Source organism: Scleropages formosus, chromosome 1, assembly GCF_900964775.1.
Source record: "Scleropages formosus chromosome 1, fSclFor1.1, whole genome shotgun sequence".
Lineage (NCBI taxonomy): Eukaryota > Metazoa > Chordata > Actinopteri > Osteoglossiformes > Osteoglossidae > Scleropages > Scleropages formosus.
In genome coordinates, this window is record NC_041806.1 from 8,845,583 (window position 1) to 8,868,583 (window position 23,001).

The 23,001-nt window shown below is 46.9% G+C and overlaps 1 protein-coding gene across 3 annotated transcripts in view; it reads left to right on the plus strand.

The window, feature by feature from the left end:
* The window catches only part of cdk16 (cyclin dependent kinase 16), a 34,937-nt gene that overhangs the window by 1,014 nt on the left and 10,922 nt on the right, over window positions 1–23,001 (plus strand). For 2 of the 3 annotated variants that reach the window (XM_018752906.2, XM_018752908.2), the window contains exons 2-14: window positions 10,795–10,967; window positions 14,335–14,499; window positions 15,072–15,205; window positions 17,995–18,120; window positions 18,559–18,615; window positions 18,838–18,952; window positions 19,051–19,145; window positions 19,404–19,466; window positions 20,061–20,184; window positions 20,905–21,025; window positions 22,280–22,377; window positions 22,643–22,748; window positions 22,926–22,968. In XM_018752906.2, coding sequence (XP_018608422.1) covers window positions 10,850–10,967; window positions 14,335–14,499; window positions 15,072–15,205; window positions 17,995–18,120; window positions 18,559–18,615; window positions 18,838–18,952; window positions 19,051–19,145; window positions 19,404–19,466; window positions 20,061–20,184; window positions 20,905–21,025; window positions 22,280–22,377; window positions 22,643–22,748; window positions 22,926–22,968 — 1,365 coding nt within the window. In that variant the 5' untranslated portion in view covers window positions 10,795–10,849. The remainder of the gene's footprint in view (window positions 1–10,794; window positions 10,968–14,334; window positions 14,500–15,071; window positions 15,206–17,994; window positions 18,121–18,558; window positions 18,616–18,837; window positions 18,953–19,050; window positions 19,146–19,403; window positions 19,467–20,060; window positions 20,185–20,904; window positions 21,026–22,279; window positions 22,378–22,642; window positions 22,749–22,925; window positions 22,969–23,001) is intronic. The other variant, XM_018752909.2, reaches the window with a different exon arrangement.

A 23,001-nucleotide genomic window follows, 5' to 3' on the forward strand; every position in this document is an offset into this window, starting at 1 on the left:
CTCGCCAAAATCACCATTTGGACTCAGTATTACGGAGCTCCGGTCACATAACGGGGTCCAGAGATTGTGTGTGACGTCACATGTATCGGGTACCCCAGCGCGCCTCGGAGCTCGGATCCATGTTCGTGATGATGATGATTGATGATGATGAGGTGATATGATGATCATTATGATCGGGTAGTGTTGAGATTCTGGGGTCGGTAATGTCTACGGCTGCTCACACATTTATCGGACACAACCGCATGATGAAGATGATGATGATGGTGGTGGCGGTATGTGATGATAACGCTGGGCTCGGTGTCTTACGTCACACGTCGGAATATCAGCGCAGAACGTGCGAAGAAAACACTGTCTGCTCAGCTGTCGTGATGATGATGATGATGACAGTGACGAAGGTGATGATGATGATGTTAGTGGTTTCATTATTATCACTGGAATTTTCTCACTCTGAATCGTACTGGAGCTTACACTGTTACAGTGAGTGAAATTCTGTTACCTAGTCACTGTTTTATGCTTTATTTGTGTGTGTGTGTGTGTGTGTGTGTGTGTGTGTGTGTGTGTGGTTTATTAAATTTCGTTGCTCAACACAGTTCAGGTCACTTCAGTCCGCCTATATTTATATACTGTGACTTATTGAGACCAAGTGTATCATATTGCAGGAATTGTAGTAGGATTACCTACATGGGCTAAAACTGACCATTTTACGCACAGCCGTGGTTTTATAGACAGCAACGGTTTGTGGACTGTTACTGCTTAATTTTGGAAGACTCTCTTGTATAATAAAGGTCATCTCCCAGGTCATGTTGTACAGTACTGTGCAAAAGTTTTAGGCACTTGGGGGGGGAAGCTGTAAAGTGAGAATGCTTCCAACTATAATAATCTTAAGGAATAAACTTCCTACAAAGCTTAGTAACCATCCATTGTCAACAACTGCTTGGCGCGGCGGGCTTGGCCAGGTCCCACTCTCTGGCGGGTCTGGGGTTCGAGTCCTGCTTGGGGTGCCTTGTGACGGACTGGCATCCTGTCCGGGGTGTGTCCCTTCCCCCTCCGGCCTTGCTCCCTCCGTTGCTGGGTTAGGCTCTGGTTTGCCACGACCCTGTTTGGGATAAGCGGTCTCAGCCAGTGTGTGTAGTTTCTTTCTTTAACGACATACAAAACCCTTACTGTAATACTGTAACTTTTTGCAAAAGGAATGCTTGCAAATCTGAAATGTGCTCTTTCCCATTGACACTAATGCAGAAGACATTAAATTGTTACGTCCACGCCCACAACTCAACCGACAGCACCTGACTAACTGCTCACCCTTTAAAAGACCCTCCTCAGCTCCCATACCTTCGCGGAATCTCGTCAGAGACATCCGCCCTTCCTCGTGACGTCCAGCGCACACTTGTTCTTTGTTCTCGTCTTCCGGTTTTCGTCCCTTCGCTTCGTTTCCGACCACGTCCACGGATCTTCGTTCAAACGCCGACCGCCCGACCTTTCGCTTCATCCCCTGACCTTGTCCATGGATTCTCACTCTGACTCCGACTGCCGATCGACCGACCATTCGCCTGTCCCCGACTTCGAGAACATGCCTTATCCCCTGCATCCAGACGAACGACTCCGCGCTTGGGTCCTGCCGTCCGGGTTCTCTCTGCCCCGTATGACATAAATAACCGTCTAAAACAAATAATTTTTGTGAAACATCTAAGTGCCTAAGACTTTTGCACAGTACTGTACATTTGCAGGTATTTTTGACATATATTTGGAATAACAATAGGCCTAACCTATTAAATGTGTTGCAGGGGAAAAAAATGGACTATGCTCATGTTGTATTTAACAGGCGTGTCTCTGTGGTGTATCCCCGGTTCAGCCTCGCTGAAACATTTATATGTATGTATACGTTTTATAATGATGATGCTTTTCCCCGAAACGACTTAGTGTTAAACTACCTACAGTGTTTTACCCATTTATACAGCTGGGTCATTTTACTAGAGCATTTTTTTTTTGGGGAAAGACCTTGCTCAGGGGTGTTACAGCAAGAGGTCCCAAAGGCTGCAGCTCTAAGCACTACCTCACTCGTCACTCCTTAGTTACAGTGGTGTCCATGGAGCCCCGATGCGGTTCTGTCCTGCCTTGACCACAGATTCACCACAGTTACCGTTCGAGTACACCACGTGAGCGGAGGACCTATGCAGCAATCGTCACGGGAAATACAGGGAAAACCCATATGGACAATTTATTATCTGTCATATTTATAGACGCTATGGTCTTATATGGTCACTATGGTATTGCATACATTTTATTCTCTCTCTACTTAAGGATGGAACATTCAAAACAGAATATTTTAACTCCAAACAGTCATGAAGGGCAGGATGGCCATTCTTACTAAATGGGTGATTTTTCTATGTTTAGGTTTTAAATGCTTATCGTTATATAAAATTGCGAAGACCCACTCCAACATTTGGAGTTAATTATGGCCTTTGCCATCCAGCTGTGCACAGCAGAGGGCCTGGTGACATCACCAGTGCTGTGTGTCCAGCAAATGTGTCCTGCACAGCCTTGCCAGCAGTCTGCTTTAACGTGCAAAGTGTTTCCAATACAATAATATACCAGAGTGAGCACTGAGGACATTAGTGTGGTGCCATTGATGGGAGATGTTTCCAGAATGCGACAGCTGGTTGCATAGTGATCAGAGCTACAGTCTTTGGACCCAGAGGTTGCAGGTTTAAGTCTCTTGAGTAAGATACTTACCCTAATGTACTTGCTCCAGTAACATTACCCAGCTGTATAAATGGGTAAATAATCGTAGGTACCTAAACATTGTAAGTTGCTTTGCAGGAAAGTGTCAGATAAATATGTAAATATCAGAACATGTTGTATGCTCATTTCTGCAAACGAGGTCCTTCAGTCCCGAGAGCCCGAATTACCGGAATTTGACGTGTCCCTCTTTACGATGATGGCACCTCTCGTAGACACCCTGTCTACCGCAAAGATGCGACTTTACGTCCATTTCAACACACTGTAGCAGACCCCAGTGCGCAAATCATCACCCTTGATGAGCGCTGACAGCGCTGACATGGCTTTCCAAATGTCAGGGCTGATGCGGAGCTGGCTGCCCTGCACAAACGTGTGCAAGCCCCTCTTGTGCGGAGTGCTGGTCATGACCCTGTTATGTGCATGTGTCACGGGGTGAAGCAGCGTGGGCTCACTCAAACCCTGGGCAATTCTGCCATGCCCCCCATCCCAGCAGTTAGCTCTGCACCCAACCTGTAGACAAGGCTGTCAGAACGATGATGGGTGCATCAAGGGACTTCTTATAGCCTCTCAGAGCTTTTTCCATGGAGTGTGGGGCGCATTTTTATGAGCACCTCGTGACCTCACGTTGCAGTATTAAACCTTCTCCTGGCTGCCATTTTCTACCATCTAAATATCTTAGAAGCTGCTGCAGTGTTGGGTGACATAAAATGGTCTCAAGTGCCCTTTTCTCATAAATGTCTGTGCCTTCTCTTGCCAGGATCTCGGTCTCAGCCGCATCATGCATATGAAGGAATGTAAACAAGACCTTCCTCTTCCACGCTACATTCCTTGGACGCCAGGCTTTAGGCACACTTATCAGCAGTCCCCCTATTCACGATCCTCCTGTACGCAGCGCAAACACTCTTGTCATGTGTACCGTTTAATACTTTATTGCTCATAAAATCCAGCACAAACTATGCAGATGTCTTTTTCATAATGTTTTTCAAAGTCCTTATGGACCAAGCTGTCTGTGGAGGTGTTAAATGTCTTTAAACAGATCAGCAGAGCTCCTGATTTTTATGATCTCCTCACTGAAATGTATTGTGCAGTATACATAAATTTATGGCAAATTATTCTCTGGAACACCATATATTGTAAACCACCTCCGTGTTACAGTCAAAGCAAAATGATACAGTTTTATGCTTTTGGTCACTTGTTAAAAACAGTTATTTGTAAATGGATTCTTTGTAATGAGACTTCGGTGGCACAGTGGGTTGGACCGGGTCTTGCTCTGCAGTGGGTCCAGGGTTCAAGTCCTGCTTGGGGTGCCTTGCGACGGACTGGCATCCCGTCCTGGGTGTGTCCCCTCCCCCTCCAGCCTTACGTCCTGTGTTGCCGGGTTAGGCTCCGGCTCCCCGCAACCCCGTATGGGACGAGCGGTTCAGAAAATTGTGTGTTTGTGTGTAATGAGACTTGGCGGCAGTAATTTTTTTGCAGTTTCAATAACACATAGTGTTTGTGGGCGGTTGGTAGTGTAGTGGTTAAAGCTGCTTCCTTTGGACGTGCAGGTTCAAATCCCACCTTCAGTTGTAGTACCCTTGCGTAAGGTGTATATATATCCTAAATTTCTCAAGTAAAGTGTGCTTTGCTCTGGTAGCATAGTGGTTAGAGAGCTGTTGTTGTACCCCTGCTACTCTGACTGTAGTACCCCTGTGCAAGGTACTTACCCTAAATTGCTCCAGTAAAAAATACCCAGCTTTATAAATGGGTCAGTAATTGTGAGTATTTTGACATTGTAAGTCGCTTAGGAGAAAAGTACCTGCTGAGAAATGTGTTTTACCATGAAAACAGCGGAACAGGGTACACTTCTGTGTAGCAGTAGTCGAGCATGTGTCAGTATAACCCATCAACTCTTAAAACAGTTTGTTTTGTGTTGCAGCAGAAAGTACAAATGTAAGACCTATTTTTTGAGTGTTGGGTACAGTGTGGCCCAGATAGCTGGTAAAACTATAGAGCGTATTGGTCAAAAGTATGTAGTTGTTCCCACAGTGATCAGTTTCAGGAGTTTATGTAAGCTTTACACACACACACACACACACACACACACACACACACACACACACACACACACACACACAGAAACTGGTTGTCCCAAGTAGGGTCGCGGTGAGCCAGAACCTAACCCGGCAACACAGGGCGCAGGGCTGGAGGGGAGGGGACACACCCAGGACGGGACGCCACTCCATCACAGGGCACCCAAAGCGGGACTCGAACCCCAGACCCAATGGAAGGCAGGCACAGGCCAAACCCACTGCGCCACCACAACCCCATATATGCTTTAGTACAGCAGGAAATACAGCTGCCCAATTTGAAATGGATTGCAGCTCAATCCAGTGGGACGAAAGATGCAAGAAGAGTGAAGGTGGTTGTAGCTGAGATGAAATAAGCACTTCCATTCGTCAGGGGAAAAGCTTCTGATGATGCTGCTTCGTGTTTTGCATTAAACAGTTGCTTTCTTTGTTATACTTTGCTGAAGCATTGTCATGTACAAGTCCTAAATAAATATTCTTCCATTGTCATTTCACTGCTTTAGCTGCTCTTCACCTCTTTGAAGGAATGAGCCCTTCTGCACCATCAGCATTCTGAAACGATTATGCATTTGTAAACTTTTGTTTGCATTAATCACTGCGTTTTGCCCACACTGCAGCACCTCTATATATATTATATATACACAGACATACGTACGCGTACGTATATAAACAGATCAGCCAGAACATTAAAACCACTGACAGGTTGAGTGGATAACATTGATTATCTCATTACAATGGTACCTGTCAAGGGGTGGGATATGTTAGGCAGCAAGTGAACGGTTAGTTCTTCAATTTCATGTGTTGGAAGCAGGAAAAATGGGCAAACGTAAGGATCTGAGCAACTTTGACAAGGGTCAAATTGTGATGGCTAGATGACTGGGTCAGAGCATCTCCAAAATGGCAGGTCTTGTGACGTGTTCCTGGTATGCAGTGGTTAGTACCTACTAAAAGTGGTCCAAGAAAGGACAACCGGTGAACCGGCGACGGGGTCTTGGGCGCTCGAGGCTCACTGATGCGCGTGGGGAGCGAAGGCTACCCGGTCTGTTCCGATCCCACAGAAGAGCTACTGTAGCACAGATTGCCGAAAACCTTAATGCTGGCCATGATGGAAAGGTGCCAGAACACAGTGCATCGCAGCTGGCTGCGTATGGGGCTGCGTAGTCGCAGACCGGTCAGAGTGCCCATGCTGATCCCTGCCCGCCACCGAAAGCACCTACAATGGGCACGTGAGCATCAGAACTGGACCATGGAGCAATGGAAGAAGGTGGCCTGGTCTGATGAATCACATTTTCTTTTAGATCATGCGAACAGTCGGGTGGGTGTACGTCCTTTACCTGTGGAAGAGATGGCAGCAGGTTGCACTATGGGAAGCAGGCAAGCTGGCAGAGGGAGTGTGATGCTCTGGACAGTGTTCTGCTGGGAAACCTTGGGTCCTGAGATTCATGCGGATGTTACTTTGACATGTAGCACTTACCTAAAGATTGTTACAGACCACGTACACGCCTTCATGGCGATGATATACCCTGATGGCACTGGCCTCTTTCAGCAGGATAATGTGCCCTGCCACACTGCAAAAATTGTTGAGGAACGGTTTGAGGAACATGAAAGAGTTCAAGGTGTTGACTTGGCCTCCGAAGTCCTGAGATCTCAATCTGATCAAGCATCTGTGGGATGTGCTGGAAAAACAAGTCCAATCCATGGAGGATCTGCTGCTAACGTCTTGGTGCCAGATACCACAGGACACCTTCAGAGTTCTTGTGGAGTCCGTGCCTCGATGGGTCAGAGCTGTTTTGGCAGCGCGAGGGGGACCTACACAATATTAGGCAGGTGGTTTTAATGTTGCGGCTCATCGGTGTATAATTACTACCTTCTGTAAATCAGTGCTTTTCAGTCAGTTTTCTAGATGCTGGTTGTTTAAGTATGTGGAACGGAGGCAGTTTAGCATGTTTTGTGTCCTGGTTATTAGTTGGTATTGGATGATATTTACTTGTAGTTGTGGGAATTCTGAAAGACATTAGTCATACTCTGTCTCAGAGGACCACGTAGCCAGCATGCAATAGCGCTACATTTGGAAAATGGTCTGGTAATCCGTTTCAACAACCGTTGGTAAATTGCAGATGAAATTCCTGATATAAAGACGGTAAGCAATTTGTCTGATTGTTTGTCTGGTTGTGTAATCACTCATATATATATATATATACACACACACACACACACACACACACACACACACACACACACGTTGGCTGAAGCCGCTTGTCCTGAGCGGGGTCGTGGCAAGCTGGAGCCTGGTGGCATGGGGTACGAGGCTGGGGGGGCATACACCCAGGATGGGATGCCAGTTCGTCACAGGGCACCCCAAGCGGAACTTGAACCCCAGACCCACCAGATAGCAGGACCCAGCCAAGCCCACTGCACCCCCCGCCCCCCTCACTCATAAGTCTGTTTATATCTGTTTCGCTTGGGTTGCAGGTATGGAACAACTGGTGGATCCACCCACCGGTGTTTTAGTACACAGCACTCCTTAGTGTCGTGTGTCTGCTGCCAGGCTCATGTCTCACCCCCGCAGTCCTGTGGGAGGAGGTGAGATCAAGAGGCAGGTCAGGTCCATCAGCTGACGGGCTTAAAGGCGGCTCAGCTCTATCAGTCTGTCTTTCCTGGAGAGATGATTGGCTGTTTCCTCGAGGCGCGGTGAGCTGCTCTAGAGGCAGAGCTGAATGAAGGTCATGGGACATAACATTGAGTTCATTAGCCAGCTGTCTGTAGGGCAAAGTGTGCTTGTTGCATTATGAATGCAGCTTCCCTGGATATCATTAGAGGCCCTCCACTGAAATGTGGTGCCCATCAGGACGGCGGATTTGCTCCATCAGAACCGCTTTGGCACAATCCCTCCCGTCCTTTCTGACCCCTTGAGAAACCCTACAGTACCGAGCTCAGAGCATTCAGTACCACAACTATCCTGTATTGTTTCTCACCTCACAGAGGTGCGTCTTTTACTTAGTACGCACAGACCGGTAAAATATCGTTACCCCTTTCACCCATAACACACACGTTGGCTGAAGCCGCTCGTCCCAAGTGGGGTCACGGTGAGCCGGAGCCTAAACCTGACAACATGCGGTGTAAGGCTGGAGATGGAGGGGATACATCCAGGACGGGATGCTAGTACGTCACAAGGCACCCCAAGCGGGACTCGAACCCCAGACCTGCCAGAGAGCAGGACCCGGCCAAACCTGCTGCACCACTGCGCCCCCTCACCCATAACCATATGCTGTATATCTCAATCAGTGCAGAGCACAAAGTGTGTTTGCTACAATGAATGAAATAAATAGGGATTTTACGGTATTTTTTAGCACTTAACGCCCCCACCAATTTTTGAAAATACCCGGTATATTTTTTTTGAATAATCAGAAAAGAATGAAAAAAACTTACCGGCACCAAGTTTTAAATCCCATTCGGTTTTTTTCCGTAGTGCGTAACAAGAAACAATCGACAAACACATTAATAACTATGCGAACACATCAAACTTCCGTGAAAAACACTGACATTGACAACTGTTAAAACTGTATTAACACATTTACACACTGTAAACAACAAAGATAATTTACTGGTTTATTAATGTCCGGGACTATAGTAATCCGACGCCTCCCTGACGTGTTACATGCGAGTGGTCAGATTCAGAGCCCGAAATTTCACACCCAGCAAGGCCAGTACTACCCCCGGCAACATTCTCAAGCACATTTTTCACTCAGATGCTAGGGGGTAATACGGTACCTGATGTACTTGTGGCATGTGCATGAACTTTTTAGGGAAAGAAGTGATGATTGATTTCACTACCATATAACCTCTAATAGTGGGGCACGGTGGGTTGGGCCGGGTCCTGCTTTTCGGTGGGTCTGGGATTCGGGTCCCGCTTGGGGTGCCTTGTGATGGGTTGGCGTCCCGTCCTGGGTGTGTCCCCTCCCCATCCAGCCTTACGCCCTGTGTTGCCAGGTTAGGCTCCGGCTCCCCGCAACCCCGAATGGGACAAGCGGTTCAGACTGTGTGTGTGTGTGTGTGTGTGTGTGTGTGTGTGTGTGTGTGTGACTATGACTTCTAATAAAAGCCTCCCCCTTTTGGTAAATAGGGACCTTACAGTAAGATCAATGACTAAAAGAACTGAAAAGTGAGTTCTGATGATTATGTAATTGCTTTGTGAAATGTTGAGATGCCCTTTCCTGCACGACTGCTTAAGTAGGTTGCGCTTCGCATTGTCACGTATCCGTCTTACACCGCTTGGTGGGTCAGCAGAGAAATGTCCACTTGAGAAATAGCAGTTACTGATGATGAGCAGCGAGTGTGACTTGCGTATGAGGCAAGTGCACGTTATTCAAATAAAGGCTTTGTCATTTTAAAGAGCTGAATATATTTTTGTCATGGGGAACCTTTGCTGCGCGGTTATTGAAAGCCAGCCGTAGACAGAAGCACTGCGTAACACGAGGCAGCTGCCTCACCTAAGAGTTGGATGTCAAGCAAATTTGGGTCACAGAAGCCCTTCTGCTCAGTGAAGCTGCAGAGACAGTCGGTCAGGTTTGTGCCAAGACCTATGATTAAGCCCAAGGAAGAGATTTGGCCTCTGCTTACTGGGTATAACTCCTAGAAACTGAAGTGGGCCTGAATATCTCATTGATGAGAAAATGCAAGGTAATTGTTTTTGGTAGTAATAAGAAAATGTGTCATAGTCACAGCTGACTGGTTGACAACTTATAATCATGTAAAAGGCAGAAATAAGAATGAATAAGGCACTGACATACAGTACGTGCAAAGTCTGATTCGAACCCACGTCTAGCTGCGCAGGGCGGCACGGTGGTGCAGCGAGTAGCGCTGCTGTTTCACAGCACCTGGGTGGTGCGAGAGGACGTGTGTTCGGACCCCCCTCAGTCTGTGTGGAGTTCGCATGTTGTCCCCGTGTCTGTGTGTGTTTTCTCTGGGTGCTCTGGTTTCCTCCCACAGTTCAAAGACCTGCTGTTCAGGTTCCCATGTAGTGTGTGAGTGACAGAGAGAGAGTGTGTGTGTTCCACTGATGTATGGATGAGTGACCCAGTGTATGTAGTGTACCTAGCAGTGTAAGTCACCATGGTGAATAAGGTGTGTGAGATAATAACACTACATAGAGTTCATAGGAAGCTGCTTTGGAGAAAAGCATCTGTTAAATAAATGTAAATGTAATGTACAGTGCAGGCGTTGTAAGGCTCCAGCACTACATGACGTACCACCGTGCTGCTTTGTTATGGGGTTCACTTACTCCCGAGTCCCCGAAGTGTGAAGTTCCCTCCCCGTTTCTCGTGAGCAGCCCTGCATCGTTCCGCCCCCATCGGGCTGCTGAGCCCGATGGGGCCCCCGTTCGGCCCCCTTTGGAAGGAAGAGCCCTTGGTGACGTGAACTTCCATCATGGTGCGAACGCTGTGAGTCGGAAAATGATGCGGAAGAGGAAAAACGTTTTCTCCCACCTGCGCACCTTGGGATGATGAATAGAACGCATGGCAACAACCGCTCAGGTTTTATTGTATGTCGTTTTGCAATCAAACGAATACGGGGCAAGCAATGAACGGGATTTTACTTTTCCTCAACCCAAAAAAACACGTGGCGTACCAGACACGGATACCCCCCCAGTGATGTTCAACTCTGGTTGGATTACAGCAGGTTTTCCTGCCTGATCTTACAGAGGAGTCACTCTGCAACCCACGCACTCCGTTCTCGGGGCTCTTCTTTGCCCAGAAGGTGGCGCAGTAGCTGAGGAATTAATCATACGCGTCATTTACTGAACACTTGACTGAAAAGCTTCACTCAAATACCCAGCTGTGTCAATAAATTGCTTTGTATTCTGATGAAGTCACTTTGCATAAATGCATCTTCTTCGATCACGTGGAAGCGGTGTACAGTACCTCGTTTGCCCTTCTGCCACCTATCGGCGCAGGCCGTTCACGTGCTGCGTTTGTTTCTCTGGCAGGGAGACAGTGGCTGCCCCTCCACCCTCCACGTCTCGCCCCCCCCTGCCTCCCCTGATGGACCGCATGAGGAAGATCAAACGGCAGCTGTCCCTCACGCTGAGGGGGGGTAACACTGGTGACAAGAGCCTGAGCGAGACCATCGGCTCCCAGGACACAGCTCACAGTGATTCTGGTACAGTGAACAGAACACTGCACACCATGACCATGTGACAAACTGTACAACACCCACTGCTCCGCGTACTGATTCCAAAAGAGCGAGCAGAACGCAGCGCATCGTGACTCTTGCAATAGTATAGATGCTCTAACCCTAACCCTAACAACGCAGACATCCCTTGATTTATTTAAAGGCTCGGTTCTGTTAAGCTCTTTGACGTACGTGCAGCAAATAAAAATTTATGAAATTATGCATGTAAATTAAAGCTAATTTCCAATGACTGAAAACAAAAAACGGGTTCTCCACAAACTTATTTGATCCTTATTGTTTACTCATTCATCCCATAAACATGTGCCCGGTGTTATTGGTCAGGAACCCTTACAAACACCATATGCAGGCTTTGAACACTTAAAGCGACTTAACTTAGGCAGTTCTGCTCTCCTGATCTTTTCCAGTGTGCTTTATTGGTTATTTTCCCCCATCAGCTTGGCGGGTAGACGCAAGTTGGGTTTCCTCTGCAGGAGGAAGAAATTTTAGAAAACAGACAGGTGGAAAAAATGCAATCGAAATAAATACACTGGAAAATATTGGAGAATGAAGAATGACGAATTCATAAGTCCACTGAGAAGCCAGTGTGCAACGGGGGGGGGAATCGCACCATGTCACTCCACCTCAGTGTTGCGTACACAACGCTACACTGATTCCGGTGCGGCGAATAAAGTGTATTTCGTGAATCTGCTGCAGTGCTGTACATTGGACGTTGCTGCTGATTCTAAGAGAGTGAGTAACACCGCACAATTACGACTCAGGTTACAGTAGTGTACTACACTGCATACGGCTTCCAGAACAAGGGATGACTTTGTGCGCCGAAACCACGGTAAATGTAAGCCTTCTGTAAAGAACACGCAGAGCGAGAGGTGTGGACGTACAGGGGAGTGGTAGACGCTTGCTCGATTGCAAGCCAACCGCGAGTGGCCGATCGATATCGGTCTCGTAATAAATAAGGGGGCGAACGTCAGTTTACGAACGTTAAAAACGCCCTCCTACGTACCCAGTTGCCGTGCCGTGCCGTGGTAGAATAACAGTAAGAGCATTGGCCTATTAATCCAAGCCAATCCGTCAGTCCACGGTTCGAATCCAGGTGTGCGCAGTGCTGATGAGCCCCAATAAGGGCGAGACGGCTGTCCGCCGTTTGTGACAGGGTAAAACTTCGCTCGCTAACCATTTCATTATTATAGCTTCAGTGCTTGTAGTGGAACGGTGTTCCCGTTTATGAATATGTGTGAAATTCTAGCTGGATTTAGACTCCTCAGACAGCTCTTTAGTCAAACCGTGTTGTTCACTTCAGCTGCGAATACCGGCATTTTTAAAGGTGTTTCATATACTCCGTATTGATACTTCACACTTTGGGTTTTTGTAATTTTAGGGCAACAGCTGTTACTTCCCATAGGTTTCCATAGATAATTACGATCATACGTAAATAATTATGATTTAGGAAAGTTTGCTTGCGGTTGGATTTTTAATTATCCCATGCAAGTTTATTTTTTGTAAAAATCAGTGGCAGTTAGCTGGGTTATTTTACTTGCATGTGGTAAAAATATTAACAAAAGGGGGGAAAAAAATGCATTGAAATGTTTGACTTCATCCCTCGATTAGGTCGTAGAATTTAAGTAATACCTGGTCAAGGTGGAACACAGCTGCGTTCCAGAAAAGTGAAACGCTCTTCTGTTGACCTCTACATAAGGAATGCGTCACCTTCGACCTCCCTTTTATGGAGCTTTCTATGCGGAAATGCCACTACCTTGTACCGCTGGTCGCCGGGGGTGGCGGAATACCATGAGCGCTCTGGTGAGCTGCAGATGTTTAACAGATGAGTTGGCCATCTCCCCAAGGCGAACCTGGTGGAGGTATTGTGCGCTGCCCGTTTTGCTCACTTGGCAACGGAGAAGGTGGTGCACCCAAACGGCAGATCAGGAACGAGTACTTCTGCAGGGCACTCGCATCGGTCTTGCTGCTACGCGTATCTGGTGGCTGGACCTGCAGCCCTCCGTGGGATAGCTGAGCTGCTCTTTCCCGCATGCCGATCTCCTTAAAACCGCAAGCATGACATTTCCAGCATGCCCCCCCCCTTCTGCTGTGATGATGGCTCCATCAGTGCCTCTCTTTATTTTCCATTCCAGAGGTTCCCACATGTTTGAAACAACTTCAGTGTGTACTGCCCTTCATTGCCCCTTTTAGGGTAATGCTTTACCTAACGTTACCCAATTCAGACCCGAGATGGGTGGCGGTACACCCTTGTTCTGAAACGGGAGCGTCTGCTTTATTTAATTTGGTGTGCCAAAGAGATAACGAAACCCATCTTGTATTTTTTTTTTTTTTTTTTTTCTCGAACAATTAATTTGGCTTGGTGTTAAAAAGTCAGAAATCAGTGCTACAGCTTTTAATGTGAGAGCAGTACTGTATTTCTTGATGGATGTAAAGGGGGAGAATTCACTGATGTTGCCGTTTAAAAAGTATATGTATATGTATAACACAGAGTACTTGGTGACCATTTTTGCATTGTTCCAGAACTCTGATACTGAAGGTGTTCCTTGCAAATACACCCTGTTTATTTGGTAGTTTTTAATTTTTACATTTAAGGGAAGCAAAAATCATACCTTCAGAATCAATGGAATGTGATTTTTTTTTTTTCCTTCTTCTTTTTGCTTCCCTTTTTATTCTTTATATGCTTTGTTTCAATTTAAGTTATTGTTCTTTTTTCTTTTCTTGTCCTCCCCTTTATCCTTGTTCCTCCTCCTCCTCCTCCTCCTATCCCCCACATTCTCTTGCTACAACACCCTCGCCTCTCTCCTGCTAATTTAACGGATGTCTCCGTTTTTTTTCATCCTTAATTGTCTTGGCTCATTTTGTCTCTGGGCTTTTGTTCTTCTTTTTTTTTTTTTTTTTCCCTTCTCCTACTCTTTGTTCATATTTAATACTGTCTTTCCCCTACGTTGCGTTCATTTTTGGGCGCTGACATGTCTGTCGTCTGTCATTCTCTTTCTGTCCCCTTGCTCTGTAACTGCTGGCATGTCCATTATTGTTTATTTTCACTTGCTTGGCTCTTCCCCCCTCTGTCTGGGATCCTCGCTGTGTCCTGCCTCTCACTGATCAATGCCACGCCCTTGCCCATGGACCACCCACCTGTCGCTCCGGTTGACCCAACGCCCGTCTTCGTCCGTCTTCCCGATTTCCGGCTCCCCGCTCCGCTCGTCCGCTTCTCTGCTCTCTGCGGTTCGCCCTCATCGCCGTCCTCCCATGATCCTCCCTGCTCCCGGTGCCTCCCTCATCCCCCTCGTGTGTCTGTGCGTCCCCGTGTTCCCTCCCCCACCCTTCTCTCCCCCAGACGCCATGTCAGTGAGGGGCAGTGGCAGTGTGCGGGGCGCAGTGAGGGGCGCAGGAGGCTCCTTCAGCATGCACTCCCTGCTGCAGTCGTACAGCTCCACCCTGCGCAGACCCCGCAGCCTGGGCCGCAGCCTCAGCTCCTATCTCAACCACACCACGCGCCTGGGTACAGCGCACTGACCCACACACACGCGTGGGCGGGAAGAGCGCCTGCATGCGTGCTTGTTTGTGCGCGTGCCGTGCGAGTGTGGATGCGTGTCTGTGTGAAGAACTCCCCGAGAGCGTGTGTGCACGTGGGTGACACAGAGAAATACAGAGTTTATAAAACCACGGAGCACCAGGAATGAAACCCTGTGTAACGAGCGCTACGCCCCCGATGGACACATCCAGAGAGCGCACAGGACTTTTGCGGGACATTGACGTGGCGACGTTCCCTCATATTTTCTGGCTTTAAAAGGTTGCAGACGGAGATGAAGTAAGGGGGGGAATGGAGAGGAGGGTCAGAAGATGTATCTTAGCGATGAGTTTACCTGACCCTGTGAGTGAGAGGTGTGTGTCTGTGTGAGCACGTGCATCTCTGTGGTGGAAAATTAGACGCGCATACTTGTCTAACGGCTGCGATATTTAAGGGCTCTGTATGTTTGTGTAACGGAGGCATATTATGCGTGTTTAACAATGAATAGGTTGGCTGTTTGTGTGTGTGTCTGTGTGTGTTTATGTGTGTGTGTGTGTATCCAGAAATAGTCCACGAGGATGTGAAGATGGGCTCAGACGGGGAGAGCGACCAAGCCTCCGCCACCTCCTCCGATGAAGTGCACAGCCCGGTCCGAGTACGACTGAGGAACAACCCGGCCCGCAAAATCTCTACAGAGGTGCTCCTCCCAAGACTTTATACACACACACACAGATACATACATACATACATACATACATACATACTGTGCACTCTACTCTCAACCACTGTGTCTTTTAGTAGAATGTTACAGGAGTGATTGCCCATTATTTTATTTTTCTTAATAATGGGAGTCTAGAATTATGAGCTTATGAACATGGAAATATGTTCGACAGAACATTTTTTTTATATCCAGCAAGTAACGCTGCAGCTGCTGGTAGAAATGCCAGATGTTGCAAGAGCTTGGTTCAGTCTGCCTTTCCGTTTGTAAGGTCAGAAACGCTGCTGTCATGCTGGTTCTTTCGCTCGCATTACGGGGTTAATTTTCGATGAAATCACCCCGTTAAATGATTTTCATTGCGTGGAGGTCATTTTCTCATTATTTCTTCTAGGAAAAATCACCAGCTTCCAGATAAAAAAAAATATATTTTATTGTATTTTACCCTTAAGGTTACATTTTTCCTATTCAGTCCATGTCTTTCTGTTTGTGCAGTGTTTTCTAAAGCCTTTCGCCCATTTTCTACCTTTTAAGAGACAGCTTTGGTGTGTAAAGCATCAGGGCACTTTTCTGTAAGAGGTGCTGTATAATGTTACTGAAGAATGTGTGACGTTAGAAGGTCTTTATTTGATTACAAGATTAAGCCTGTGTTCATACTAATCATCATTGTTTTCAGAGTAATGTAGAGGTTTATATATTTGATTTATCTGGAAAATAGCTTGATTGACGACACTGAAGGGCAGAAACAGAAACGGCAGTGCTGTTTTGCAGAATGGCATACCCGTTGTGGGAGTAAAAGGTAACGGGCGAAAATGCCATTCTACATATTCATAAGCAATCGCAGCGGTTTTTTGTTGTACGGTAACCTGTTACGTGAGGGACGTGTGCATGTGTTGAAATTCCTGTAGTTTTTACTTTCATGTAAGTTCTCATCTTCCTTCCCACTAGTGTTTTTATAAAAACTAAAAAGGAGAAACCGAGTTGAAAGGAGGGGGGGTGTGGTGGCGCAGTGGTGCAGTGGGTTGGACCGGGTCCTGCTCTCTGGTGGGTCTGGGGTTCGAGTCCCACTTGGGGTGCCTTGCGACGGACTGGTGTCCCGTCCTGGGTGTCCCCCCTCCCCCTCCAGCCCTTCGCCCCGTGTTGCCGGGTTAGGCTTCGGCTCTCTGCAACCCTGTATGGAACAAGCGGTTTCAGATGGTGTGTGTGTGTGAGTTGAAAGGAAGCCCAAGAAATTACTTGTCTGTGTGTACACTGTACTGTATCCCTGCAAGAGAGAGATTAAGAATGAAATGAAAGCCACTGATTGTATTACACTGATCTGGTAATTGGTTAAAGGCTGAATGCGCACTCAAGAGCCTTAAGGCAAGGGGAAGACCTCACTTTTCTCCTCATCTAACTGATTCCAGATCGATGATGCAATTTGGAGGCTGCTGTAACTGAATAGGCTTAATCGTTAGAGTCTGGAAAATGAGTCACACAACTGCTTGGTGTTTCATTTAAAAAAATACTCTTGAAGCCAATAAATGACTCTACAGATAGGAGCACAGTGTGGTTGGACAGGCATAACCACTACAGTTTCATGTAAAAGGTAAAAGTTTCACGAAAGGTAAAGCACGTAGGTTCTCGGTTCTGGCTCCGTTGTGGTGGAATGACCTTCCCCTCTCACTCAGAACTGCTGAAACTCTATCTATATTCAAGAAGGGTCTGAAAACTCACCTTTTCCGGACCCATTTCACCCAAGATCTCTCCAGCTCATGTATGGTGTAAATGTTCATGTACCGTAACTTCATGAGAATCCCCAGATACAGCCTTTATTCAGCCGCTACTCCGGCATTGTGTGTGATTGTTTGTGTATCTTATTTAAAAAAAAAAAAGAAATTTTTATCAGAGGTTATCAGGATTCATCTATCCTGCGTTTTATGCACCTACTCGAGCGATGAACATCGGTGCATCAAGCGGAAGGTAACAAACTAGGTTTACTTAAGAGTCACATGTCTGCAGCCTTGTCTCTTTCTCTTAATATAATAAACAAATTGTATTTTTGCTGAGATGTATGTCGCTTTGGAGAAAAGCGTCTGCCAAATGAATAAATGTAAAGCGAATGAATGGAAATCGCATGCCGTGTTTTTAGCCGGTAGTTCACGTTCGAGGGTACAGCACCTTTTCGTGCCACGCTCTTTAAATTTAGATCCGTGGACAATTATTGGCACGCAGCACTTAGCCGTGCTCTAGTCCTTTGCATAATGCGTCTGCACAACATGCTTAGCGTGTGTTGATCTAGTCGCCCTTCTGTGCTTCGCGGAACAGAGCGAGTTTCCATAATGACCCTGACACTGCTCAGGCATCGATCTTCATTGTGCTCCCCAGTGAAGCGTTAGGCATTTCAGGGTGATTGTACTTCCCTGAATAAATAGTAAGAATGAAGCTGTAATAAAATACCCTATTTGCCTATAATGAAGGTCAGCGATGGGGCTCCGTGCCTCATTACGTTTTTCATCTTTCATTGGTGAATCGGGTGCATTAGCCTCTAGCTGACAAACAAATCAAGATAATTGCTGCTTTCTGTTCTTTTGTCAGTGCTGGTGCTTCATTCACAGCTTCAGTCAGTATGCAGTTGGTTCTTGTTGAGCAGTGAGGAGCCGTCCCCTGACCGCAGTTGTAGGCTGCCGGTTAAAACCACCCAGCGGCCATCCGAATGCAGTCGTAGCACGCAGGTTAACATGCCCTGGGTTGCCTGACCTTCATTTGTATTCCTACTTCTCTTCACTCAGGACATTAACAAGCGCCTGTCCCTGCCAGCGGACATCCGGCTGCCTGATGGATACTTGGAGAAGTTCAATCTCAACAGCCCCCTGTTTGACAAGCCGCTGAGCCGCCGACTGCGGAGGGTGTCCCTGGTACTGCGATGACTCCTTCCCTTCCCTGTTTTTCGTTTTACTCTTCCACACATATTAAAGACTGTAGTTTCACATAATACATGTGCGAAAAGACGTAACTGTACAGTAGTCAATATAGCAATGAACCAGGACGTGGAGTCACGGTGTCTCCTCAGAGCGGTAGACTGTGCAAAATACAGATCTCGTTGTTATGAAATTCCTTGGAACGGTCATTACTCAAAGTAAAGTCTGATGTAACCAGTAGCTGGCAAGTGACACAAGCAGTGGCTTTTGCAAAAAAGAAGCGTCTGTTTTTTGCTGCTGAGTAACCGCAGAAGAGTGTTATTACGGAGGGATCTCGGATGACCTCTTGGGATGGTGCCAGTCGAAAGGTGACAGACCAGCAGTGTAACATTGATTTCTGCTATGAAAGTTGTCTGCATTGTGTTTTGTTTGCAGTCAGAGATCGGCTTCGGGAAACTGGAGACTTACGTCAAGCTGGACAAGCTGGGAGAGGTACGAAGCCAGTTCTCGCGGTTGACCTCATCAGAAGCTCCCGTTTGTCTGTGCGCTCCTCCTCCTCCGTGTGTGTTTAATGTACAGCTCAGACTTAAACTTTTCCCTGCAGGTGCTGCATTTCCCCTCTCTCATAAGTGCAGTAAATTTGTTAGTGTGCTGTAGCTTTTGCCTGTGTGTTTTCCAGGCCGACCGATTGTGACTTTGCTTTGCCTCTCCCAGGGGACCTACGCTACTGTGTATAAGGGCCGCAGTAAGCTGACGGATAACCTGGTGGCCCTGAAGGAGATCCGGCTGGAGCACGAGGAGGGGGCCCCATGCACTGCCATAAGAGAGGGTAGGGCTGCAGTGCATTGTGGGACAGCACTCCACACCTTCTCATTACATTTGCAGTCTCAGCCTCAATTCGGTCTAACTGTCCTCTTGCTCTCCTAGTGTCACTGCTGAAAGACTTGAAGCATGCCAACATTGTGACTCTTCATGACATTATCCACACTCAGAAGTCCCTCACGCTAGTGTTTGAGTACCTGGTGAGTCAGGGACGGACTGTTAACCTCCCCCCCCCCCCCCCCCCGCCTCTCACACACACCTGCGGATTCCTCCGTCATTCTGTCACCTCTCCAGGGATTTTTGCAGTAACGATGTAGCTGTGCTATCTCACGTTCGGTTTTGGAATTGCTATCTCGCACCGCCTGCGTTCGTGTGACCATGAACATGACAGAGGGATCGGTAATGTGCGTGTATGCGTGTGTGTGTGTGTGTGTGTGTGTGTTTGTGTTCCCTTTCAGGATAAAGACCTGAAGCAGTACCTCGATGACTGCGGCAGCTGCATCAACATGCACAACGTCAAGGTGAAGAGCAGCAGTGTGCAGCCCGCGCTTCCCTCATGGGCTCGGGGATGTGACAAATCTAGCTGAATCACAGAGGATGCTGGAAAAAAAAGGACCGATGAACTGAAAGAAGCCCTCTGTGTCACTGTATCATGCAGTGTCATAACTTCTTTCACAGCATTTTGGAGCTAAAAAGTTTTTCCACTGTATTTCACTGCTTATTCAGCTAATTACTTTAACCATTCATGTGACATGTCCAATAGCTAAACTAAAAAAATTTAGATACATAGAAAACAAAAACTGTGTATGTATATATACAGTGTGTATGCATATTACATATATATAAAATTTGTGTGTGTGTGTGTGTGTGTGTGTGCATGCATATAATCAATAGGTGATGTCGCTCCAGCATTCTTGCATGTCTGGTTGTTCCCTATTAATTTTTATTCCTAGGAGCACGTTGGCTCTAAATCTTTTTGCAATGTGTGCTCGCGGCCCAGGAGAGCGTGTTTAATGTGATGGAGCTACTGTGAGTGACCCAACCCCACCCCCTTCTTCAGCCCCCCCACGTCGTGTCTCTGGGGCAGCCGCTCACGTCTCTGCGTGTTTCTTCAGCTCTTCCTATTCCAGCTGCTGCGTGGGCTCAACTACTGCCATAAGCGCAAAGTCCTCCACAGAGACCTCAAACCCCAGAACTTGCTCATCAATGAACGTGGCGAGCTCAAGCTGGCCGACTTCGGTCAGTGTTGTCCACCGTTCCGTCTTCTCTGTATCGGCACGTCCGTACAGTGCTGCGTGAAAGTATGTGAACCCTACAGGGATGGTCATTATTCTTGCATAAAATATTGAAATAAACTTATAAAATCTAAAATAGGGGCAGCTGGTAGCGTAGTGGTTAGAGCTGCTGCCTTTGGATTTAAAGGGCAACTACTGAGAGACTGTTTCTCATTAAATAACCATTTTGTGGTAAAACTGAGGGACACAAAGGGTTCTTATTCTTACATACAGCACTGCATGCCTTCTGCCTAACCTTGTTTATTTTTCTGTGTGGATGTATAGTATCTGAACTGAACAGCTTATTGGTGCTGTTAAACATTGCATAATAGCACATATAATCAATAAAGTAATCTGGTATAAATTTGACACGGTAAGTGAACACATTCTATATTTCTGTGTTGGACGTGTGGCTTTTGAAACAGCGGTATTCTTAATGAAGAATGGATGTCCACTACCTCTGTCTCCTCTCATTCTGTGTGAGGAATGAAGGATTGCATAATTATTTCCAGTCTGGTCGGAGATGTCTGCAATACATCACGTCACGGTGTAATGCATCTAAAGAGGTTCCCCGAGCGGTCAATATGAGTTTCTAATTAATGGAACATACATATTTGCCCACAGAGGGACTGGAGAGGTGACCCTTGCTCATCGTTCTGTGTCTGTTCCCTCTCTTTGCGTCCAGGCTTAGCACGGGCCAAGTCCATTCCCACCAAAACTTACTCAAACGAGGTGGTGACACTATGGTACCGCCCACCAGATATCCTTCTGGGCAGCACTGACTACTCCACGCAGATAGACATGTGGTAAGGGCTGACTGTTGACCTGCTGGGTTTTCGCCGCATTAAAAAAGACACGTCACCTGTTTTTCTTCCAATATAAGCATTAAATGAGATGGGCTGAACTTTATTATATTTTATATTTATTCAATCCAAGCCTTTAAGCTGTTAAATTTCTGTATGAATTTATGATCAGTTCAGGGCGATGTACAGAGCCTGTTTACTTTAATGGAGATACAAAAGCCTGGGTTATAGTTCACCCTTTGCCAACGAAATTAGAGTACGGTTTTCCCCAACTTAACGGGCCTGATTTGTTCTGTGTAATCACACTTACAGGAACCATGTAAGAGGGGTAACATTATCATTATTTCTTATGGGAGAAATAATGAATTTAGAGAGCCACAAAGTTGACCTACATCAGAATAAAGTTATTCTGTATTAATAATATATAGTATAGTTCACACACACATCATCTGAAACCGCTTGTCCTGAGTGGGGTCACGGGGAGCCGGAGCCTAACTCGGCAACACGGGGTGAAAGGCCGGAGGGGGAGGGGACGCACCCAGGACGGGACGCCAGTCCGTCGCAGGGCACCCCAAGCCGGACTCGAACCCCAGACCCACCGGAGAGCAGGACCTGGTCCAACCCACTATGCCACCGCGCCCCCCCTTAGTATAGTTAATAATAGCAATATTAATTCTCACACTGACACATTTGATCATATTTGTGATAATAATTCCCAAATAATACCTGCACTCAACAGATCGCGTGTGATACTGGCCATATTACCATGATTTGTCAGATGAAATTGTCTGTTGTTGCACCAAAATGGCTGGAAAATAATATGCACATGTAGCCCAAGCAGCAGCCTGGTGCCTGAATCAGATTATTTATGTCTGTAAAAATGATCCCTGTAACCCCAAAAAGGGGCTGACATGGAACACCTTTTTTCTTATACCACTATAGAAATTTTGCTATTTAGGTTTCTGTTCTTTGGGGGATTGCTGTAATTAATCTGTAATTAATCTTTCACTGCATCTCTGGGCTCATTGGAGACATGGGGTCAAAGATCAATCTATTAACTTGTCATCTTGTGATTGATGACATGGTGTTAAAATGAGAAGTGGTCAAGTCTGGGGAGATATGTAGATAGGAGCTTGATTGTTCTTTCCGTACCGTGTTCACTGTACAGTTATTTACTCTGCTGTGTTGTTATGTTGACATTGAACGGTGCATGCTGTTGGTTTTGCTGAAGGGTAATAGATGGTGTCTGTTTCTCAGGGGTGTGGGCTGCATCTTCTATGAGATGTCCACAGGACGGCCGCTGTTCCCTGGCTCCACTGTGGAGGAAGAGCTGCACTTTATCTTCAAATTGCTGGGTGAGTCTCACCCTGTTCTTCAGCGCCACTCTCCATCTCCAGCCAAGACCGACACTGTAAACACCTGTTATACACCAGTGTGCTCCCTCAAGGGAGTTGCTGTCCTTTTTTTCCATTTGTCATATAGTCCTCCCACAGCAAGCAGAGGCAGGGTGTACTGAGTCACTTGTGTTCTCATTTTGCCTTGTGCACGGGATGCTGGGGACCGTGGGTCTTTGTGTGGGGTGGGCTCTCTGTGACCGTTCCAGCGTGCCTGTGCTTTCAGGTACGCCTACGGAGGAGACTTGGCCTGGCATCACCTCCAATGAGGAATTCATCTCCTACAACTACCCCCGCTACAAACCAGACTGTCTCCACAACCACACTCCCAGGTGCTGTGAGGCTCCTTCACAACATTTTGTCCAAATCTTCCCATCGTGCTTTTCTGCCCAAATTAGACAGCGTGGAATGCATTTCTAATGTAATAGATAGGAAGGGATGGGGGTGGGCTTTGCTGTAGCATGGACCCAGTTCTTACCTGAGCTGTGTCCTGTTGCTTTTTCCTTCAGACTGGACAATGAAGGTGTGGATCTGCTTTCCAAGCTTCTGCAGGTGAGACCTTGGCCAATGCATCCCCATCGCATA